At 45.3% G+C, this 21,323-nt stretch overlaps 1 protein-coding gene and 1 long non-coding RNA gene across 3 annotated transcripts; one reads left to right on the top strand and one right to left on the bottom strand.

Moving 5' to 3' along the window:
• Nucleotides 1-747: 747 nt before the first annotated feature.
• Nucleotides 748-17,977, bottom strand: CYP24A1 (cytochrome P450 family 24 subfamily A member 1). Of its 2 annotated transcripts, none has more exons than XM_083508126.1 (12): nt 17,876-17,977; nt 15,623-15,813; nt 14,406-14,499; nt 12,494-12,590; nt 11,016-11,107; nt 9,594-9,705; nt 8,196-8,341; nt 6,495-6,661; nt 5,818-5,896; nt 4,411-4,602; nt 3,413-3,525; nt 748-2,569 (listed from the first exon to the last, which is right to left on the bottom strand). In XM_083508126.1, the coding sequence occupies exons 2-11, from the start codon at nt 15,775-15,777 to the stop codon at nt 3,415-3,417; spliced, it is 1,245 nt and encodes a 414-aa protein (XP_083364252.1). In that variant the 5' UTR covers nt 15,778-15,813; nt 17,876-17,977; the 3' UTR covers nt 748-2,569; nt 3,413-3,414. The 2 variants fall into 2 exon arrangements, with proteins under 2 accessions (XP_083364252.1, XP_083364251.1); XM_083508125.1 differs by having other exon boundaries at nt 17,062-17,951.
• An 86-nt stretch (nt 17,978-18,063) lies between these two features.
• Nucleotides 18,064-19,637, top strand: LOC310709138. Its single transcript, XR_014527345.1, has 2 exons — nt 18,064-18,393; nt 19,324-19,637. It is a non-coding gene; the product is annotated as an uncharacterized lncRNA (long non-coding RNA).
• The last annotated feature ends 1,686 nt before the right edge of the window (nt 19,638-21,323 follow it).

Genomic DNA, 21,323 nt, shown 5'->3' with positions numbered 1-21,323 from the left:
AGAGTGTGATGGCCTAGGACTCGGGCTCGGAACCAGAGGAGTCTGTCAGCCAGCACTGGATCCTTTGCCTCAGGCATCATCTGAACCAAGTCTGGGGCTTGATCCTGAAGAGTCCCAGTCTGCACAGGTTCCCCTGCAACAAACACCAGCTGGGCCAAGTCAGGGGCCTGAGCCTGCACTGGCTCCAGATGCCGGGATTACCTCGTTGCCTTCAGCTGGGCCATCACTTACAGCTGCTCCACTACCGGTTTGGTCAGGTGAGGCTGAGGTGGCCCCTGGGTCTAGTAACCCACCGATGTCTCCCGAGCTGCAGAGACTAAGGTCTGAAAGAAGGAGAGACCGGAGTACTCGCAGGAGGAGTGCATCTCCAGGTGAAACAGGGAGGTGAGTCGCTGGGGGATCAGGACTGGCCGCTACCCCGACAAAGATAAAAGGCTGTCAGACCCTGCCCCAGGTTGTGGGAGCAACATTGCTGTATGCTAGATCCTGCCTGAGATCCTGTACCTGTCCTTGCCTCGTTTCCTGTCTTGTGTCCTGCCTTGGACCTATCGGACTGACTCCTAGCAGAACCTTTGGATTCTGGACCGGTCCTGGACCGTGTTTCACAGGTTACCCCCGGACCCAGCACATAGAGCTTGGATTTTTTTCTTCTGAGCTGGTAGCAAAATATGAGCAACTCACAAAGAATGTAGGTGACTTTCTAAAACAATACTGGATGATATGTTCAATACAAGTAGAGGCATCATATCTGGAAATTCTTTTTTATTACAAAAAAGTGTGTGTTTAGGTATCAACAAGAGAAATTCCGAACACTGAAAAAAAATAGCAATTCTGTACAATAAATCAGCATCTGTTGACAGTTCTCCAAAGTGTACAAGGATCTTGTTATATAAAAAATGTTTATTTAAAATAGAAAAAAAACACAAAAATTCATGTAAAAAAACCCCTCCAACACCACCACAAGGAAGCTGTGCGTATATTATTCAGGAATGGGTGAAAACATGAATAATGCTGCTCATATGCTACTGCAGATCATGATGCTGAAGTGTGTCTCTGCGCCTCTCCAAGCTGAATACAAGACCACCAGATTACTTGCAATGGATCAGAGCAATGGTCCATGTAGAGCAGCAACTTGTTCCCCACACTGTCTAACAAACAAGTTGTGGAAGGGATTCTTCCTCACCTATTGTAGCTCCCGGCAGCTGATATTGAGAAGCAATTGTGCCTCTGAACCTGGGAGGCTACATACAACCATACAGATGACAATGTCCAATCCAATTTCAGAGCCATCCAAGATAAAGCCCATCACATCGCCTTGCAGCAGCAAATTTTTGTGAGTTCATTCATTCATGCATTGTGTGAAAAAAGCCACTTATTTCGGCAGCCAAGGTGCTTCAGACATTACCCACATGACACAAAAAACAACAACCCCAAAGCATTCTGGGCAGCCCCTGATAGGCTCCAGTACATTACTGGGGTGCTGTGTGTGGCTTGGTGAGTCATGCCTTATGCAGGCCTGACTGTACTGAATTAGTCTCTTCAACCCATAAGCACAAGACCTGAAATGGGCAAGTGCGTTTTTAAAAACTAGAGCAGTTCTGTAGGCCCGTGCACACCCCACCAGTCCTGTCAAGTTGTTATCCAGAGCATCAGAGCACTGGATTCCCTGTAATGGTCTGTTCATGAGCATGAAGAACTATGTAGAGCCTATGGGGATATTCCAGGCAGAGCTAGCCTGAATCAGTCCACATTTTCTGCAGTGTGAACCCTCAGCAGAGGTTTGGTACTTTGTTGGTTTTTTCCCCAAATACAGTTTTTATCAAAATCATATAATGGTAAAAGTTTCACGGCTACTGCAGCAAGGCTCTGAGTTTTAACAAATATATAAAGGGAAATGGATTTAGTGCAGTTTTTCTCCCCTTTGTAAAAAAATATTTTAAAAAATATAAACACCAGGACCCTCTCGGAGTGCTTCTTTCTCCTTATCACAACATTCCTTTGTAAAAGGAGGTAGGCTGAACGAGACCTGCAGCAGACAGAAGCCCTCACTTTAAAAAACTTACACAATTCCTGCAGGGTGTGAGAAACAGCAAAAATTTCCTCCCCCTACACCTCAGCACTGAACTCACTGTATCATTTCATCCACCCTTGGCCAGTTGATCCTAAAAACATCTAACATGAAGGATGTACTGAGCCACGACCAGCAGATTTCACACGGGCAGGTGAACAGAAATGGATTTTTTTGTCAGGGCTGCATGAAAAGATCCATTGTCTCGCACCAGTCTTTTTGCTGTTTTCTCAGTTTGCACCTTTTAAAATAAAGGCTGGTCCTTGTTGGTTTTCATTGCAGTATTCAAAAGATTACTTAGGTGCATGGTTTGACAGATCTGCCCCCCCAAAGCAAGGTCAAAGCTAACTTCAGGTGCTCCTTGATCTCTCTTCCGTCAACAGCACATAGGTCAAAACATGATTAGCCCCTGGTTGCTGAAGGAGGTTGGGTGCCAAGCATTCAAGGGGGTTGTCTTCAGAAAAGGCAGCACTCAAGCAACTGTCTTCCTTCAAAAAGTATCTGAGGGAGAGGGGAAGAGAGAAAAGAACATTTACACATTTACATGGTCAAAGTAATCAATTATCTTAGTAGTCCACTGATGGTATTTAGAGGTAGATCTTGCACAAGCCATATTGGAAAATATATCATGTGGTTAACATGATTTGTGCACACTTTTGAAATGTAGGCTGGATGGTAGCTGTCTCCTGGCTTCCTTCTGTTCTTCCCGATTGCTCTGCAAAAATGAGGGCTAGAAATTTGCTCTGAAAATATATAGAAGCTAGAATCAGCCAGGAGCCCTTGCTTCTCTGAATATTGTCAGTTGGCCAAGTGTTTCCCCATCCTGGCTCTAGGATGATAGTTAAATGAAAAGCCAGTTCTGCTCATTTCATAGTTTCACTGTATAACCTCGCAGCAAATTATGGCATGGTGGTGTTTTCAATGTTCAGGAACAGATGGAGCGGACAAGAAAAAAGCTCTTATTGGGCCAATGTCTCATGAAAAGCAGAAACACATTTTTGAATCTACTGTAACTCTTCAGGAAGCTCTGTAAAACTCAGGCACTGCCTAACTTTCAGAAACACGAATTACGTAGGGTTGCCATACACCTGGAATTTCCCAGGCATAGCTGGAATAATGCAATCACAAGCAGTGTCTGGGCAGAAATTGGCAAAATGTCTGGGAAAATTGGAATGTATGGCAAAACTTTTAAAAGCTCAACAACACCCCCCAAATGGTGCTCAACAACTTGTCCAGATTTTCACTTTCAATATGGCAACCCTATAAGAAGTGGGCCAAGAAGAGAGTCCATTAAGACGCCATTTTCTGGGACCAGCCTGGCCACAGAGCTCCAGCTTCATTTACCTTTATCGCCTTCTGAATGCAATGGGAACTTCTCGATGGGGGATGAGGATTCCCAAGTGCAGCGTTTCCACCGGCTTGTCATCGGTCGCTACAATCTGATACTTCCGTATAAGCTGCAACACAAAGACAGAAGGAATCAAACCCGGGCTGCTCAAACTCACCCTAGTGAGCACCTGTGGGAAGGAACTCATCCCAACTTGTAACTAAGGGTTAGTCTGAATCTACTCACAATGACACGGCTATGATCCATACCAAGTTTAACATGGCAGGCTAACCCCTCACTATGATGTCCAATATGACTGACAAGTGAGCAGCCCCTCCCACCTGTTCACATGGCCCAGGGGAGGGGGGTACCTAACAGTTTCACCCACTTCTTTTATATGGGTGTATTCAATGCTTGAGAGCCTTGAGAGTCCCATGGACCGCAAGAAGATCAAATCTATCCATTCTGAAGGAAATCAGCCCTGCTTGCTCACTGGAAGGACAGATCCTGAAGCTGAGGCTCCAATACTTTGGCCACCTCATGAGAAGAGAAGACTCCCTGGAAAAGACCCTGATGTTGGGAAAGATTGAGGGCACAAGGAGAAGGGGACGACAGAGGACGAGATGGTTGGACAGTGTTCTCGAAGCTGCCAGCATGGGATTGACCAAACTGCGGGAGGTGGTAGAGGACAGGGGTGCCTGGTGTGCTCTGGTCCATGGGGTCACGAAGAGTCGGACATGACTAAACAACAACAACAACATTCAATGCTAATTGCACACGACTTACTTAGGTCCGATAATTTCAATGGGTTTACTCCATGTGAAACTTAGCAGGATACAACCAATAGGATTTGATGTATGGAACACACCTTAGGGTCTTGTGTTGAAGGCTGGGGCATAGGTAAATTTTTACGTATTCAGCCCTACACACACACACACACACACACACACACACACACACACACTGTAACTGCTATTTGAAGGAGGGTGAGAAGATGTAATTGCAAACATCTTACCCAACAGAGAGCTAATTGAAGCTGTAGCTCTGCCAGGCGGCGTCCGATGCACATCCTTTTTCCAATCCCGAAAGGAACATGAGCAAAAGGATTTATGTTCTTCTGGAGCCAACGCTCTGGCTTAAATTGAGTCCAGTCATTGAAGTATTCTTCGTTGCATCCCAGAGAATGGCTGTTGATCATCAACACCGTCTGTAAACATGGAGAACAGCATGGGGCGAGCGAGAGAGGGGAGTGAAGGTCAGCCAGGTGCAGTTTTTCTAAAGACAGAACATCAAGCCTCGTGTTGCTAATGGAAAAAAAGGGCTGCAGGAAAAATGAAAAGCTGTTTTCTCTGACAGAACCATGATGTCGCATCAAAGGCTGTTGCGCTTCCAAGGCAAGCGAAAAAAGCATGGAGCAACAGCCAGGAGACTTTAAAGAAAAATTCTAAGAAGCTCCAAACAAACTTCAAGTTGGGATTTATTTCCAGGCAGGGGTTTCAAAACGGAAGAAAGCAGATGAAGCCTTAATCTTTCAGTGAAATTGCCTTCAGAGCCAATTCAGAGTAGAAAATAGATAATATTCTCTTGCCTGTGAGTGTTTTAAAGGCTAAGCGTGCTTTTTTTAAAAAAAAAAAACACCAAGCAAACAAGGTGCAATGTGAGACAAAGCTTAGTTTGCTCCAGATGTCCTCAGGCTTCAGTCTGCACCCAAATGTTCAGGCCTATACCTTTAATAGTGGAAAACTCAGGTGCTGTTTCTGCTGCAGCAGATTACCACATGGGGGTGGGGGTGGGGAGCTGCACTGAAGGCTCATCCAGACTTGAGCTTGCCCTGTGCTTAGCATGGATCCAAGCAGTTGCCCCATAGCTTTCCCCCAGAAAACCTGCTCTTTAAGTGATAAATTGAGCAAACGTCAATCCAGAGAAAACTCGATTGCCATTGGCTCTGATTCAGTGGAAAAGATTGGGTTTTCTTTGGGGGAAAACGGCGAGGCAGATCTGGATGAGCATTTTTGCCTGTCAGTATTAAAGTCATAAGAGCTATGTCAGAAGAAAATGTGCGAAGCCTGGAGAGGGTGTGTTTTGCAGGCAAGCTTGATCTCAGGAACCTCTTTCATAAATTAAGTCAACTGACCTGCACTGCAAAGCAACATGTCAAGCCAGCTAGACACACTCTGTTTCCCCCTATACGTCTCACGTTGTCGCAATAATTGATTACACCTTACGGTGCTCAAATTCCATTGGAGTGACTTAACTGTGCACTCCGAAAAGTAGCTCCTTCAAGAGTACGATGTGTTAGAAAAGTGACTTTGCAGCTGCAATTCTACACTCATACCATGTATAAATCACAGTACACGACAGCTTAGACAGGGGAAGTCCTTTGCATCTGAAGTTAATTTTGCTGCTGGAAAATGTGACTCACCCCTTTAGGAAGAGCGTAGTCTCCAAGGACCATTTCTTGGTCCAGGGTCCGAGTAGTAAATGGCACAGACGGAGTTAACCTACAGCAAAAAAACAACAAAGCACCTTTTTTTACTATGATTACAAGACAGATCTACCAGGAGCCGGATGATGACATCATGGTAAGAATCCTGAGAACTGTAGTTTGTTAAGGGTGCTCCTAACAACTCAGCACCCTTCACAAACTACAGTTCCCAAGATTCTTTAGGGGAAATCATAACTGTTCAAAATGCTTAACGCTTTAAAAAAAATTTTATTGGTTTTACACAATTTTATACATTTAAACATTAAGCATTTCAAACATTGAAATAAAAGGTTCTTTTGAACCTTCGGACCTTCTTCCCTCCCTCCATGGATTCCATATTTAAGATTAAATTTTGCATCTTATACCATTATCCATCTGTTACATATCCATGGTTACCATAGTTAATTCCACATTACAAGTGTCATTATATCCCTGCCAATGGTTTTAACTGTTTACAGTGGTCTTTTAAATAAATTTACTCCAGTCTTTAAAAAATACTTGATCTTCCTGGTTTCTGATCTTCCCTGTCAGTTTCGCCTGTTCGAAAAGCTTTAAATGGGTGTAGCCAAAGAAAAGAGAGACAGTTTATTTTCATACTAGGCAGGGAAATTTACCTCATAGATTCTTTCAGGCACGCCTTTAAATAGGGCATCTTCTTCAGATGTTCAGCATTTGGGTTCTCTTCAGCAGAGACCACAGCCTGTATTTCCTCAAGTAGCTTTGCCTGGACATGAGGGTTGCAGGAGATGTTGTAGAGAGCCCAGAGCAGACTGTTGGCTGTCTGCGAAATGGTAAGAGAGACTGACTGAGCTCACGCAGGGCTGCTACATTAACATGAGTAAGGAGCTGCTACTACTACTACAACAACAACAACATGAAGCCTTTCACAATGGGAAAATATTTATATGTATTATCTGCAGCTGGCTTCTTTACGTTTCAAAACTGAGCTCTGCCCTAGCCTAGGAGACCTGCAGGCATAGGGTGGTATATAAATATTATTATTATTATTATTATTATTATTATTATTATTCACACCACCTGGATTCTTAATACAGTGGAACCTTGGTTCTGGAACTTAATCCGTTCTGGAAGTCCGTTTGACTCCTGAAATGGTTCAAAAACCAAGTCACAGCTTCCAATTGGCTACAGGAGCTTCCTGCACTCAATCGGAAGCTGCGTTGGATGTTCGGCTTCTGAAAAAACATCTGCAAACTGGAACACTTACTTCTGGGTTTGCAGCGTTCGGGAACCGATTTGTTCAGCAACTAAGCCGTTTAAAAACCAAGGTACCACTGTACTACAAAAGGCATTCAGAAACATCAGGAGAGGAATGAGATGTCAGTGACACACTACAGTGGTACCCCGGGTTACAGACGCTTCAGGTTACAGACTCCACCAACCCAGAAATAGTACCTTGGGTTAAGAACTTTGCCTCAGGATGAGAACAGAAATTGGGTGGTGGCAGCGCAGTGGCTGGCCCCATTAGCTAAAGTGGTATCTCAGGTTAAGAACAGTTTCAGGTTAAGAACAGACCTCCAGAATGAATTAAGTTCTTAACCCGAGGTACCACTGTATATGTTACCTAACCAAATCTCATCTCCCATGACCATTGGCCATGCCAGCTGAGGCTGATGAAAGCTGCAGTACCAGAAACTGAAGGGCCATAGGTTCTCCATCCCTGCATTAAAGGTAAAGGGACCATTAGGTCCAGTCGTGGCCGACTCTGGGGTTGTGGCGCTCATCTTGCTTTATTGGCCAAGGGAGCCGGCGTACAGCTTCCGGGTCATGTGGCCAGCATGACTAAGCCACTTCTGGTGAACCAGAGCATTGCACAGAAACGCCGTTTACCTTCCCGCCAGAGCAGTACCTATTTATCTACTTGCACTTTGAGGTGCTTTCGAACTGCTAGGTTGGCAGGAGCAGGGACCGAGCAACGTGAACTCACCCCGTCACGGGGATTCGAACCGCCGACCTTCTGATCGGCCAGCCCTAGGCTCTGTGGTTTAACTCACAGCGCCACCCGCGTCCCTATCCCTGCATTAGGCCTTCTGTATTTAGATTTTTGAAAAGTTGCATCAAAAACAACTTGGCACAATCCAGGGGAGACTTAGCAGATGTTAAGGCATTGTTAAGGGGAGGAACAGGATTGCAACCTATTAAATGGCAATGATGGTGATGATAATTAGTAAGAACAAGAAGGGAGGAAATCAAATGAGGAAAATGGGTCACAGGAAAGAGGAGGTTATCATCTTTTTAGCTGGGTGACCGTTAAGAGGATCCTTGCCACGAATACAGAGAAGCAAGCTAGGATTTACCGTTTCAACTCCAGCAATCTGGAGTTCCGTGATGGCAGCATACAGCTCCTTCTTGGAAAGCTGACTCCCAAAGTAAATGTCACAGAGGAAATCCTCGCTGGGGTTGGCAGAGTGTTTCTGCAGCCTGCTGTCAATGGAGCATTTCACTGTGGGAGGGAAGAGAGGAAGTACTGAGCAAAAGCAATGCTTATAGGCCTTGTAAGTTGCAATGTTCCTCTGTTTCAGAAATTCCTTGCACACAGAAAACAAGGTGTCAAGGACAATTGGCGAAACCTAGCCATGCTAATTTTCTATGTGCAGGCTTTTATTGTATTGCATTATAGAGAGGATCATTCAAACATGATAGCCACTGCCTGAAGTTTTAAATACTACACCTCCCACTCTGTTTGCAAAAGGGCGCAAGGGGAGGAATTTTAGATATGGGAAAACCAGATTCAACTCTCTGCTTTGATCTTAGGCAGGCCACTCTCTCATAGCTTAACCAACCTCACAGGGTCGTTGTGAGGCTACAGAAATGCTACCCTGAGCTCCTTCAGAGGGAGCTTGCAGCATACACTTACGAAATGCCTGAAGAACAGAGGGCCAGCTCTTTGAGAGAAGAGAGCCAAGCAATCTGAAGTTGCTTTACGCACTGGTCTATTCTACCAGAGCTTTTGAGGCTTCCATGGTGAACTCGAGCGACCCAATTAGCTAGGGGTGGACAGAAGATAGGGCTGTTGTAGATCAGCAAGGATCTCAGGATCCCAACAATGGGAGCAACAAAAGGATGCCCTTCTCCCCATCCTAAGTGATACCAGCAAAATAAGGAATGCTTCACACACAGGAGTGATTTTGTGTGTGGAAGGACTGTGAGGTCTACTCAGTTCTAGTACTGAAAAAACACAAATTCCTGGGCTCGGCATTCATTACTTTGAGTATATTTCTTTTGCACCTGGCTCCAATTGGTAGATCGCATGGTTCTTGCAAAGAAGAAATTAGATCCCTCAAGCCTGATATCTCCCCATAACCAATTTCAGTTTCATATTTTATAGTGGGCATATATAACAAGAAGCTAAACAGCCACTCTGGCAAGCCAGGTTTTTTTTGGGGGGGGTAGGGGTAGGAGGGAATGCACTAAATTCAGACCAGGGACACCTGGCTTTAATTATTGGTTCAGTCATGGAGCTTAATGGGGAAATTACTATATTTTAGTCTGACCAACCTCACAGGGTTGTTGTGAAAAATAACACGTGTTAACTCCAGATATGCTGCCATGTGCTCCACAGAGAAGACTTCAAATGTATATCGAGAGTAATTGATACATTAACTTTCAGGTCAAGTGCAGTACAGTTGCTAAATTGTAAGATGCAAAGCTTATTTCACAAGATACTGCCACTGCCACAAAGTGTGTTCAGCTACCTGTCTTAAAGATATTGTCCCACGCCTTTGTGTGAGCCTGCCAAACTTTAGTATTCAGGCTTTTGTGGAGCTCAACGGGGGTCACCATCATCTTCCCAAATGTACTCATCATCTGCAAAATGGCAATGAAGAGATGAACTGCATTATTAAAATGAAACAAAATGTGCACTAAAACAAAGAAGAGCAGGAATCAAACCGGTGATTGCAGCAGAGAAGAGAACGGCTTTGAAAGAGGATGTGACAAGTTCATGGACAAGGCTGTCAATGCCTACTAGTCATGGTACTGGATGGTCTGCCTTCACTGTTGGAGATAGTATGCCTTGGAATACCAATTGCTGGGAATTGCAAGTGAGCAGAGCACACCCAGGTCCTGTTTTAAGTGTTTCTTAGGCATCTGGTTAAGAGCCCTGCTGAAATAGCCTGGAAGACTATCTGGTCCAGCTTCCTGTTTTTGGTGGCCAGCCAAATGTCCACAGGAAGCCTAAAAGCTGGACCCCTGGGTGCAACAGCACTCTCCCACTTGCAATTCCCAGCAGCCAGCATTCAGAGACATATACTGCCTCCAACAGAGGAGGCAGAACATAGCCATCCTACTGGGCACCAAGTACTATTTCTGTGCAATGCATAGAAGGGCTGAGTCAATAGAATTCCTGCAGCTCCTGAGCATCTTTATTCATGCTCCTTCTAGATATAAAAGACCCTTTAGTCAATTCACTCAATCAATTTACTCAATCGTGCATTCCCATGAGTGGTCCATTCATGCCAAAAATTACTTAAGAAAACTACTATTTTCTAGAGAACGTCACAACTACATCGTCAGTGGTAGAACACGTTTTGCATGCAGAGTTCCCATAATTTCCAGGTAGGAGTAGGAAAAGACTCCCGTCCGAAACCCTGGAGATCTGCTTTCAGTCGGTCTATACAGTGGTACCTCTGGTTGCGGACAGGATCCGTTCCAGAGGTCCGGTCGGATCCCAAGGTTTCTGCAACCTGAGGACCGCTTCTACACATGCATGTGGGGTGAAACCCGGTAAAATACTTCTGGGTTTGCCGCATGTGCATCCCGAAGTGTACGTAACCAGAGGGTTAGGTAAACAGAGGTTTGACTGTACCAGCATCCCCCAACCTTGATGGAGCAAGACTGCACTCCTTACCTGACCTCCACGTGGTTGAGTTTCCGCAGTGTACCAGAAAGGGGAGGGGCATGGTGATATGCAAATAGGCTGGCAGGAGTGCTGGATTGGCTCCACCAGCATATTTGCATACCACCGACCTGGTGAGAGTTGAAGTACAAAGGACACTAGATTGGGAGAGGGCTAACACAGACTATTCAGAGTTATGTGTACCACCGCTACATCAGGCAACTTCCTACATTGCTGTCCATCAAATGGCTACAATGTTCAGCGTGTCATTTTTTCATACCGTTTTTACAGCCTTGATAAAGTTCAGGCCTTCATCTCCAGTGTCCTGCTGCAGGAGCCCAAACCTCTTCCCGTACAGTACCAGACAAATACCTATCATAGAAAAGGAAGCCGTTAGGATCGATGCACTGCCACCAGGGCATCTTATAGCAGAAGCAAAAGAAAAAAGAGCCTCACAAATCCTTGTCTGAAGATAACTTACATCCTTATATATAACTGAAGAAGGGGTGCGAAGGGAAAGCCCATAGCAACGAGAGGTATAGACAAGCAAGCTGCACATACAAAGTTCATTTTGTTTGGGGATGAGGAACAAAGAGTTAAGCCACACTCTACACTATGGTTTGTTTCAGATGCAATGCCAAACCAACATTTGACATTACACACCCAGCCAGAACTCAAACTCATGTACTCTTCCTTCTTCCCATATAGAGTGATTCTTTCCCTAGTCTGCCGTGAACACTGGGGGGGGGGGGGAGGATCAAATGAACCTGCTCATGTGTTCAACATGACTGGGGTAGCAGTGTGGGAATGTTCAGGAAGGCAAGAGAGGATATATTGTTTATTAATATCCTTCCTAACTTGCGTTAGCAAGTTCCTTTTACTTAGCAGAGTGCATTCCCCTTTACACAGCACAGCAGATAGCTGGTTGCAGGCTTGTGTAGGCCTCTCACTATCATACAATTCAGTATTGAATTGTATGTTCCTGGTAAGTTCCCTTTTTAACCCTCTTAAAAGAATAAAGACACCACAATAATATTTAAAGTAACAAAAAGAAGCTTACTTACATCAGGCCGAGCACAGTGTGATCCTTGAAGGCTTAAAGCAGGCATAGGCAAACTCGGCCCTCCAGATGTTTTGAGACTACAATTCCCATCATCCCTGACCACTGGTCCTGTTAACCAGGGATGATGGAAGTTGTAGTCCCAAAACATCTGGAGGGCCGAGTTTGCCTATGCCTGGCTTAAAGTTACAAATATGTACATTTGGATCTACCCCATATGGGGGGATAATCCCAGTGACTGCAGACTATCAGTCACTGCAGTTCACATGACAAAAGAAAGATGGAAAAGAGGAAGAGTGGCAGCATGCCTTGTCCTTTTGTTACCTGGACAGGTAAGGTCATGCCCACCTCTAGTCACATGCAAAAGGAAGTATGTCGCAGTCAGGAGTAAACAGGAAGTTTTTGACTGACTGGACCAAACATTTCCCCACATGTCCACTCTAGGAAAACAATGAATATTGTGCTTGACTGCTACTTATGAATCACATCCCACAAGCAGGAATGCACCTACAAGCCATGCCCCCTGCCCTGACCACCCCAGCAGGTGCCTGTTTTGCAGCAGTAGCGTGATTGCCTGGGGGGGGGTCCTATTTGCATGGAAGAAGACTGCATGCATACACCTGAGTTGGATGTGGATTGGCGTGGGGGTGGGGGGAGAAAACAACAACCCCAGGCTGAGAAGTAGAAGGGAAACTTACTTTCAAATGACCATTTGTTCAGTTCAGAATACAAATCTTCTATTTCTCCATTCTTGTTGCAAAGTGTGTCTATCCGATGCATAAAATCATCTAGAACCTAAAAAGGGAATTAAATGTGGAATATTGGTGAAAAGCAAAATATGCACAGGTCATTATTTTTACAAACACTCTTTTGCAATGCACATACGTGTGCGCGCGCACACACACACACACACACATTCCGTAGTACAGGAATGTGTTATTTCCCCCCTTCTATGCTGAAAATAAAGCTCCACAGACAAGGCTTATAAAAACTCCATTTTGTTAGTACTGATAGGTTTGTAGACCACTCTGAGAATTCTTTGTTCTTGTATCATTAGTCAACTCACTAGCTCCATCTCATGTCTGTAAAGGTTGATGTACATCAGCTGCTATTGGAGAATATCTCACAGCAGTGGGCAAATGATTAATGCACCGTATTTTTCGCTCTATAAGACGCACCAGACCACAAGACGCTCCTAGTTTTTGGAGGAGGAAAACAAGGAAAAAAATATTCTGAATCTCAGAAGCCAGAACAGCAAGAGGGATCGCTGCGCAGTGAAAGCAGCAATCCCTCTTGCTGTTCTGGCTTCTGGGATAGCTGTGCAGCCTGCATTCGCTCCATAAGACGCACACACATTTCCCCCTTACTTTTTAGGAGGGAAAAAGTGAGTCTTATAGAGCAAAAAATACAGTATCTTTGTTGTGATTTGTAAAGACGCTTCCAAGTGTAACGTCTCAACTAACTCAAGTTAACTTGTTTCATAATATTGATAACACTGCGAAAAGAAGAAAAGAAACAAAGAAAGCCACATATAGGTGGAGGAAAGTCAAGATTTATGTCTGTATGTTTAGTTTGTATGTTTGTTTTCTTTTTTTGTAATCTAAGTTGAGTTGAGAGGTGTATGTATCTATGTATAATAAGTTTGTTTAGTGTCCTGGTTTGTGTTTGTAAGTATTGCATTTATCAATAAAAGTTTTTTAAAAGTTAATTTGTTTCCGCCCTGGGTGGGCAAATAAACTGGGATTTAATGAGTCCTGCAAAATCATAGGTGCACATCTACAGAGAAAAGGGGGATTTCTCTGGCAGCCTCCAAATTGGAGTCAATGGGTGATATTCAACTACGTTTTAATCAGAGTAGACTCAAGGAAATTAATAAACATGGCTATGTTAGGTTCACTAATTTCAATAGATAAAACTTAGTTGAATATTGCCCAGTCAGTTCAGTGCGGCTCCCACCATGAGCACCAACAACTTCAGTTGCCATGTGCTGGGGGAAAAATCAAGTGAGACTGAAAGGGTCCAATGAACACTGGATTCTATAGACTAGCAAACAAAATCTCATTACTTGGCAACCAACATTTGTCTGGTTACGTGAATCCATTCACAGCCAATACCAAAGGCAGAGATGGACGCAAAACTTGTGGAACTGATTGACTGCAGAGCCATGCATTCATCAAAATCAAGTGTATAGTCTCAATGGACTCGACCTTTGGAACTGAAAATGGGGGACTGCATTTTGCACGCATTACTCCATATAAAAGCTCACCCTGAATATAGAAACTTGGCACATCAGGGAGAAAGTTCTAGTATAGCCCTCTATTTGATATACTAGGTTTTTACATGCAGGGATTTATGTGTGTGAAAGAATTGAGATTTTTGCAGGGATTGTTTCTTACCTCCCTCTTCTAAATGAGTCCATTCACAAACAAGGTAGCTCAAAATATTCAATTACATCTGTGCCTGGATCAGACCCAAACTGGATTTCATGATGCATTACAGTTTAATCCTATGCATGTCTACGGAGAAGTAAGCCTTACAGTGTTCAGTGGCTATTGAATTAAAGCCTTAACAACTTAGAAGACAAAATTAAGCATAAGTCCTTATGAATACCTCATTGATTTTGGTGTCCAGTTTCATAATTTCTGTGGGCTTCATTAATTTCTTCTGAAATGCACTTCTTACTCGCTGCCAGTCTTTTCCTTCTCTGTGTGAATGAAAAAGAGAAAGAAGTTAAAAGAGACCCTCATTTACACATGTCTACTATACTAGATTCCAGACACGCTGCAAATGCTGACATTTTCTACTTAAGTTAGCACTGTGTGTGGATTAATGTGAAATGTCAGACTATGCTGATGGCTGAAATCTAAAAGCAGTATATTAGCTGGATGTGCCTTGAGCAAATACTAGGTTTGAGCAATTTACAGATAAATGCTAATATATGCCAAGGAAGGTTAGAAAATGCCTAAGATGAATCTGACAGTGTAAAAAATGGCCTTATGCTTAAAAGCATCACTTCCTGGGTAGTTTTCAAAAGTGACGCTCAAAATCAGTTTCACAGAATGTTCCCCACATTCTCTATTCCCCATCTGATTTGAAAGATGGTGGCATTAGCAAGATAGTGCATTTTATCTCAAAGTGCTTCACCTGCCATACCTATTTTTTTCCCCTCCTGTATTTTTTTCTGCTGAGGGCAAACATATTAAAGCAGAGAAAATAACACAGACCCTTTTCCCAGTCCCAGAGCTGTGACCAGACTGGTTGATTTTCCTAAAGCTTGCTATTATTAATTATTATTATTATTAAAAAGCATTTTAGAGAGGAGGAGTCAGAGATCTCCCAGCATAACATGCAGCTTGATGCTGACAGTGCAACAGATTGAACACAGAAGATGCTCTGAAATGGCTTGTGCTGAACTATTTTCACAATATGAATGTAAAACCTCCATAGGCCAGAATGGACATTTAGTTTCTGTGGACAACCTTCTATTGAACAACATTCACATACGGCACAAATAGCTGAGGAGAGGTACAGAAGTTTTTGGGTTTTTTAATCAAACGCAAAAAACCAATCAAGCAAATTAAAGCAGTTGCTTGATTCGGTCTTGATCAATGCGGTTTCCCCCCAACTACATTTATAAGCACGAGAAAACCATTCTGTTCTTAACATCACTTGGAACTCCGTGCCAAGCCACTACAATCATAGGAAGTTTTGTGACGCTTAGTGATTTCAGCAGAATGCTGTGAGTGCCTTCCTTCATTGCCCACTGGCTCTGCCCCCAGCTATGCATGCCACTCACTATCCTAACTCCTAACTTAATCCTAACTCACAGGATAAGCAGACCATAGCCCTCTTTACGGTAGTCCCGGTAGGCTTTCCAAGGCTTGATCTCAAGGCGCTGTGGGTAGGCACTCTCTTTTCTGTAGAGGGCCTCGAGCAAGCAGGGCGCACCGATGTGCACTGAATCAAAAGCACCGAGTTTCATGCGGAAGATCTTGCCAAACTTGCGGTGGTAATCGGCCTGCAGCCAAAGGGAGAAGGAAAGGGAGGGTAAAGAGGAGAGCCACTGTGGATCCAATTACAGATAGGTAGCCGTGTTGGTCTGCCATAGTCAAAACAAAAAAATTCCTTCCAGTAGCACCTTAAAGACCAACTAAGTTAGTTCTTGGTATGAGCTTTCGTGTGCAAGCACACTTCTTCAGATACATTGCCAGCTCATACCAAGAACTAACTTAGTTGGTCTTTAAGGTGCTACTGGAAGGAATTTTTTTGTTTTGACTGTGGATCCAAGTTGCACATACAAGTGTGCGCTTACGGAGATTCACCCCAGGTGACAATGCGAGTAGAAGATAAAGCACCTGCAAGCCAGCATCACTCCCCTCTAGGATAAGGTTACCAGATTTTTTTCAATGAATCCGGGGACACTGCAATGGATTTTGTATGGGGACTGATTTGTAAATCCGGGGACTGTCCCTGGGAAACGGGGACATCTGGTAACCTTACTCTAGAACAGCAACTGGTCCGAAACCACATGTTTTGTATCCCCGGTTTATCCATCAATGGACGCTTCCAGATTACAGCTATTTTCAGGCAGCATGATGAAGAAGAGGAGTTTGGATTTGATATCCCGCTTTATCACTATCTGAAGGAGTCTCAAAGTGGCTAACATTCTCCTTTCCCTTCTTCCCCCACAACAAACACTCTGAGGTGAGTGGGGCTGAGAGACTTCAGAGAAGTGTGACTGGCCCAAGGTCACCCAGCAGCTGCATGTGGAGGAGCGGAGACGCGAACCCGGTTCCCCAGATTACGGGTCTATGGCTCTTAACCACTACACCACACTGGCTCTCAATCACACACTGGCAACTTCAGGTCTGGTGCAACCGATCAGTTTTCCCCAAAGGATAAGGAAAGGGATGAGTGATTGCACTGGAAATTGACAGAATTTCACGCAATATATTTGACACACACACACACACACACACACACACACACACCATGCAAACAAATAATAATGAACGCCCAGCAAGCAGGTAGTCTGGAAGCACTCTCGGTCAAGGCTTCCCGGCTATGCCACTGGAGACCCAAGTTTTTACCCGAGATGGCCAGGACTACACTTGTGGCTTCCTCTGCTGGAGCACTGAGTTATGGGGCTGCCTTGGGCTGTTTTAGGGGCTGTGCCAAAAGGATTTCGAACCCAAGGCATCCCGCAGGTGGTTTGTGCCATAGGACCTGTAAAGATTGGTGGTGGAGGCTCGCAGAAGTTACTCACCAGCGTCTCGTGCTGTCTCTTGAGGCCCCCTTTCCAGAGGATGTCCAAGAGGCTGCCCATCAGAGGCCACTTGGTGGGGCCAGGCAGCGCGGAAAGCGCGTGGGGCGCCTGCCTGGGGCAGACGGGCATCTCCTCCTTGGGCTGCAAGGCGCACACCGACGAGGTGGGCAGCAGCTGCTGCTGCTGCGGAGGGGCGGGCGCGCTGCCAGGGCCTCGCCGCTTCACGAGGGAGCCCAGCAGCGGGGCTCGCTTTAAGGGGGTGCTCATGATGCCCGGAATGGTCCGAGGGAGGGAGCCTGAAGGAATCGAGCTCGCCGCACGTGGATCGAGACGCACACACGACCACGTCGGGGTCTCTCTCTCCAGCGGAGGGATCTAACCTGAGCTCCGGCGCTCGGTGGGATTTGGCCACAGGCTGGATCTAACCTTAAAAGCCGCGCGCAGCAGGAAGCCGGTAAAACTTCGCAGGCAGCAAGTTGAATTTAAATGCAGGTGGTGAGGAAAAAAGAGAGGCGGGCTCCTAGCCCGACGGGGTAGCAGCACTAAGAGGGTCGTGCAGGAAAGTGCCGACCCTGCTAACAGCCGCGCGCTTTAAGCCACAGGATCGCGCTGCGCAACGATGCGGAGATCTGCGCAGAAGCCGAGAAAGGGTAGAGGAGAGTTTCCCCCGGCGCAAACTAGCCTCGGAGGAGGACTTCGCGATCGGCCGTCGGGGCTGTGGTTGCGGCAGGCTGCTTGCTCTCAAGAGATCTGGTTTCAAGAGATCTAACTCCATGCAAGAGGAAAAAACTAGAGAGACAGACAAAGAAATAACCACTAAACGCGCCGGCTCCAGGTGTTAGAAGGTCCCATCGACGTCTGGGAGCGCGGCTTTTATAAACCTCCGGGGCTGGACGCCGGACTCTCCTTCGGGGCCAATGGGAAGGGAGGGGAGGGGAGCAGGGCGCGGGGAGGGGCCGGCTGCGGCGGGCGGCCCTCGGGGGAAGCCGCGGCGGGGCTGGCGGGTTGCGGGGCGGATCAGGTGACTTTCCGGGCGAAATCCCGACCCACCCGCTCTCGCCTCCCTCCCGCGCGGTGGATGCAGGACGAAGGCAGCTGGGGAAGCCTCTCCGCGGGGCTAAAACGGCTCGGGATGCCCTCGGCGAGATCCTTGTCTTTCGACACCTTCCCCACCCCCCCTTCCCCACTATCCCGGCCTTCTTGCCCAGAGTTTTCCCTTCGTTTTGACGGAGCCTCCGATCTTTGCGCCAACAACTGAAACTAGCGTGCGCTACTAGGACGGCCCTAGGCTCAGGAGTAAGTCCCATTGAGTTCAGTTGGACTTACTCTCAGGTAAGTAGGCGTAGGATTGCACCGTCAGTTCCAGAGCCAGGTAGAAATTGGGAGGCGAGGATGTTCTCTTGGCGCGCCAGCTAAAAAAAAAAAGCGAAAGAGGAGTCCGAATGGAGTTTGCAGATGTCACGGAGTAACCTGTGGCGTCGCATCGCGCAGTGATTTGTTTCTATAAGGAAACTACGCGCCGCGAAGTTTGCACCATTTTGATTGGGACACCGGCGCCGGGCGGGATAGGGTTAAAATTCCCTAAACGAAACCCCCCCCCCCGCCAGTTGCTGTTAGCGCTCAGTGGGGTGGGGGGTATTGGTGCGTGGTCTAGTTTGGTGGATGGGCTCAAGGCCTTAGGCCCAGTCCTGTGATTTTTTTACTCAGCAATATGTCTAGCTAGTTTCAATGGAATTTACTTTTTGGTTATTGAGCATCAGATTGTTTTAGCCTAGGCTGAAACCCTATGCACTCTTACCTGGACATCTAGTAAATATACATGAAGCCCCCGTCCAGATATAAGTTTAGACCACAGTGAAGTGGCAAACAGTTAACCCTTCTCCCCTTTTCAGTGTGCTGGATTTGGCTCGTATCCCATGCCTGAAATTTACTTTTTTCAAAGCTATCTGCTCACACCTCCAGATAACATGAATAGTATCCGATCTAGGTTGTTCCTAGTGCCTGAGATTTATCTTCAGTAGTGAGTCCCTCTCTGCCACAGTTTTGAGGCAGGTGCAGAGGCGAGGTGAATTTAAGAAAGGCCCACAGCTTAGTCATATTCATTAACAGTTTGCACATGACAATTGGCATTTGTTTGTTATTGCAATTTGCATATTGTTTGTTATTAAAGTTTAGTGGATTATCACACGCTTCCGAGTTGGGGGTGGGGAAGAGAGATTTATAGTTTATAGTCAGCAGACCAGTTCTTTCCTTCCACATCAGGGGCTACCTCCTTGCTGAAATGCTGGAATAAATATAAAGAAGGCTGAATGAGAATGTAGTTGTTACATCAGGAAGTACAGAACTGGCCTGAGGCAGAAGTTTCCTGCTAAGATGCACGCCACTCCCCATTTTCATAAGCTGTTTTTGAAGTTTCTGGAATGGAAAAGGAGATTTGATTCCAGCCCTGTGGTTGTGATGTAACCCACAGGCGAGGAAGTCAAGACATCTGCTACTCCCTTCGTTAAGTACTTAATCATTGCCTCCTATTTTGTTTTTTGTAAAGGTCACAATAAACGTTTCAGACATAACAGCCATTCCTTGTCCATCTTCAGATCCTTCCCATGTCCAGGACAAACACATGTTCAATTTCTAGCAAAAAAGGGGGGGGCAGGTTGGTTGATGAACTTTAGAACACCCAGAACAAGATGGTTTTGCAGGATCAGAGATGATTGCTTGAAAAATCTTGGCCACTTTCCACTCCCTGATGCCGCTAGACACATAAAAAAATACTGTATATTTCAAAACATGCAGGTGGGGTTGGCCTCATTTCCAGGCATATTTAGTAGTCCTATTAATTTCATATATATGTGCTCCCAGGTGAATGTGTATTGGACTACAGCCATAATTATCCCTCCAGTCATTTTCAAAAAGGTCAGATAGCTTTGTAAAATCTACAAACGAATGCAATTAGCAAATCCAGAAATAGTGATCGGTGCAGCATATTTGCATTTTACTTTAATGAATATGTGGTAGATTGGTATCCTTATAGGGCCATATTGTTATATCATCAGTAGGATGTGGATGGCACTGTGGTCTAAACCACTAAGCCCTTTGGGCTTGCCGATTGGAAGGTCAGCAGTTTGAATCCTCACAATGGGGTGAGCTCCCATTGCTCTGTCCCAGCTCCTGCTGACCTAGCAGTTCAAAAGCACACCAGTGCAAATAGATAAATAGGTACCACTGTGGCGGGAAGGTAAATGGCATTTCTATGTGCTCTGGTTTCTGTCACTGTGTTTTGTTGTGCCAGAAGCGGCTTAGTCACGCTGGCCACATGGCCTGGAAAGCTGGACAAACGCTGGCTCCCTTAGCCTGAAAGCGAGATGAGCGCCGCAACCCCATAGTCACCTTTGACTGGTCTTAACCACCCAGGGCTCCTTTACCTATATTGTTATTGTTATTTGAAATCCCATAAAAATAAAAATAAATTAATCACGTGTGCTGCAGAAACCAACTAAGTGGCTTTCAAAACCAAGTAAGAAAGGAGAAGCTGCCAAATAACTTGGACTTTGCCCAGGACAGAGCAAAGTGAACTTCTCTTTTGAGAAACTTCCCTTGTGTCACTGTGCTAAGCCACCCACTGAATGCCTGAAGGCCGGGCATCCACAGCAGTCTCCAAGAGCTTGCTATGGAAGAAGGCAGTCCTCTCATTGATGGGTGCACATGGACTGATAGTGTTTGGAGGGCTGTGGTGAGGGTGGGGTATGGCCTCTTTGCAGGACATGTGACAGCAACATTTCTATCACCAGTCCACCAAACTCCCTGGCTTCATTCACATTGCATTGGGATGAATGGAATAATGCATGAATGGAATAAACATGAAAGTGCTGCTTTGTATACTTTGTCTACATCTTTAATTGTGAGCATGTGAAAGTAGGTAATCTCAGACATACAGTATTTTCAAAATTATGTTGTGAGATTTATAAGCCACATATTTGCAACATGTACATATTAAGATTGTAGACTGAGCAACTAAAATCCAGGAAACAAGTAAACCAATGAAACCAATCCTCAAAACACACAAAATTAGTAAAAATTCAAAAAACCAACATAGGTAAGTAAACTGTGTGGGTGAGCAGGAGGGTAGGTTTGCTTTAATTAATTACAGAAATCAAGCATCTAAAACTGCATAGCCAGGACACCTGTATAATGTCTATAGACCATAAGAAGAGCCTGCTGGATCAAGTGAATAGTCCATCAAGTTCAGGATCCTGTCCTCACAG

This window comes from Podarcis liolepis (assembly GCF_965112155.1).
Source record: "Podarcis liolepis genome assembly, chromosome: 6".
Classification (NCBI taxonomy): Eukaryota; Metazoa; Chordata; class Lepidosauria; order Squamata; family Lacertidae; genus Podarcis; species Podarcis liolepis.
This window is presented reverse-complemented; position numbering and strand designations above follow the sequence as displayed.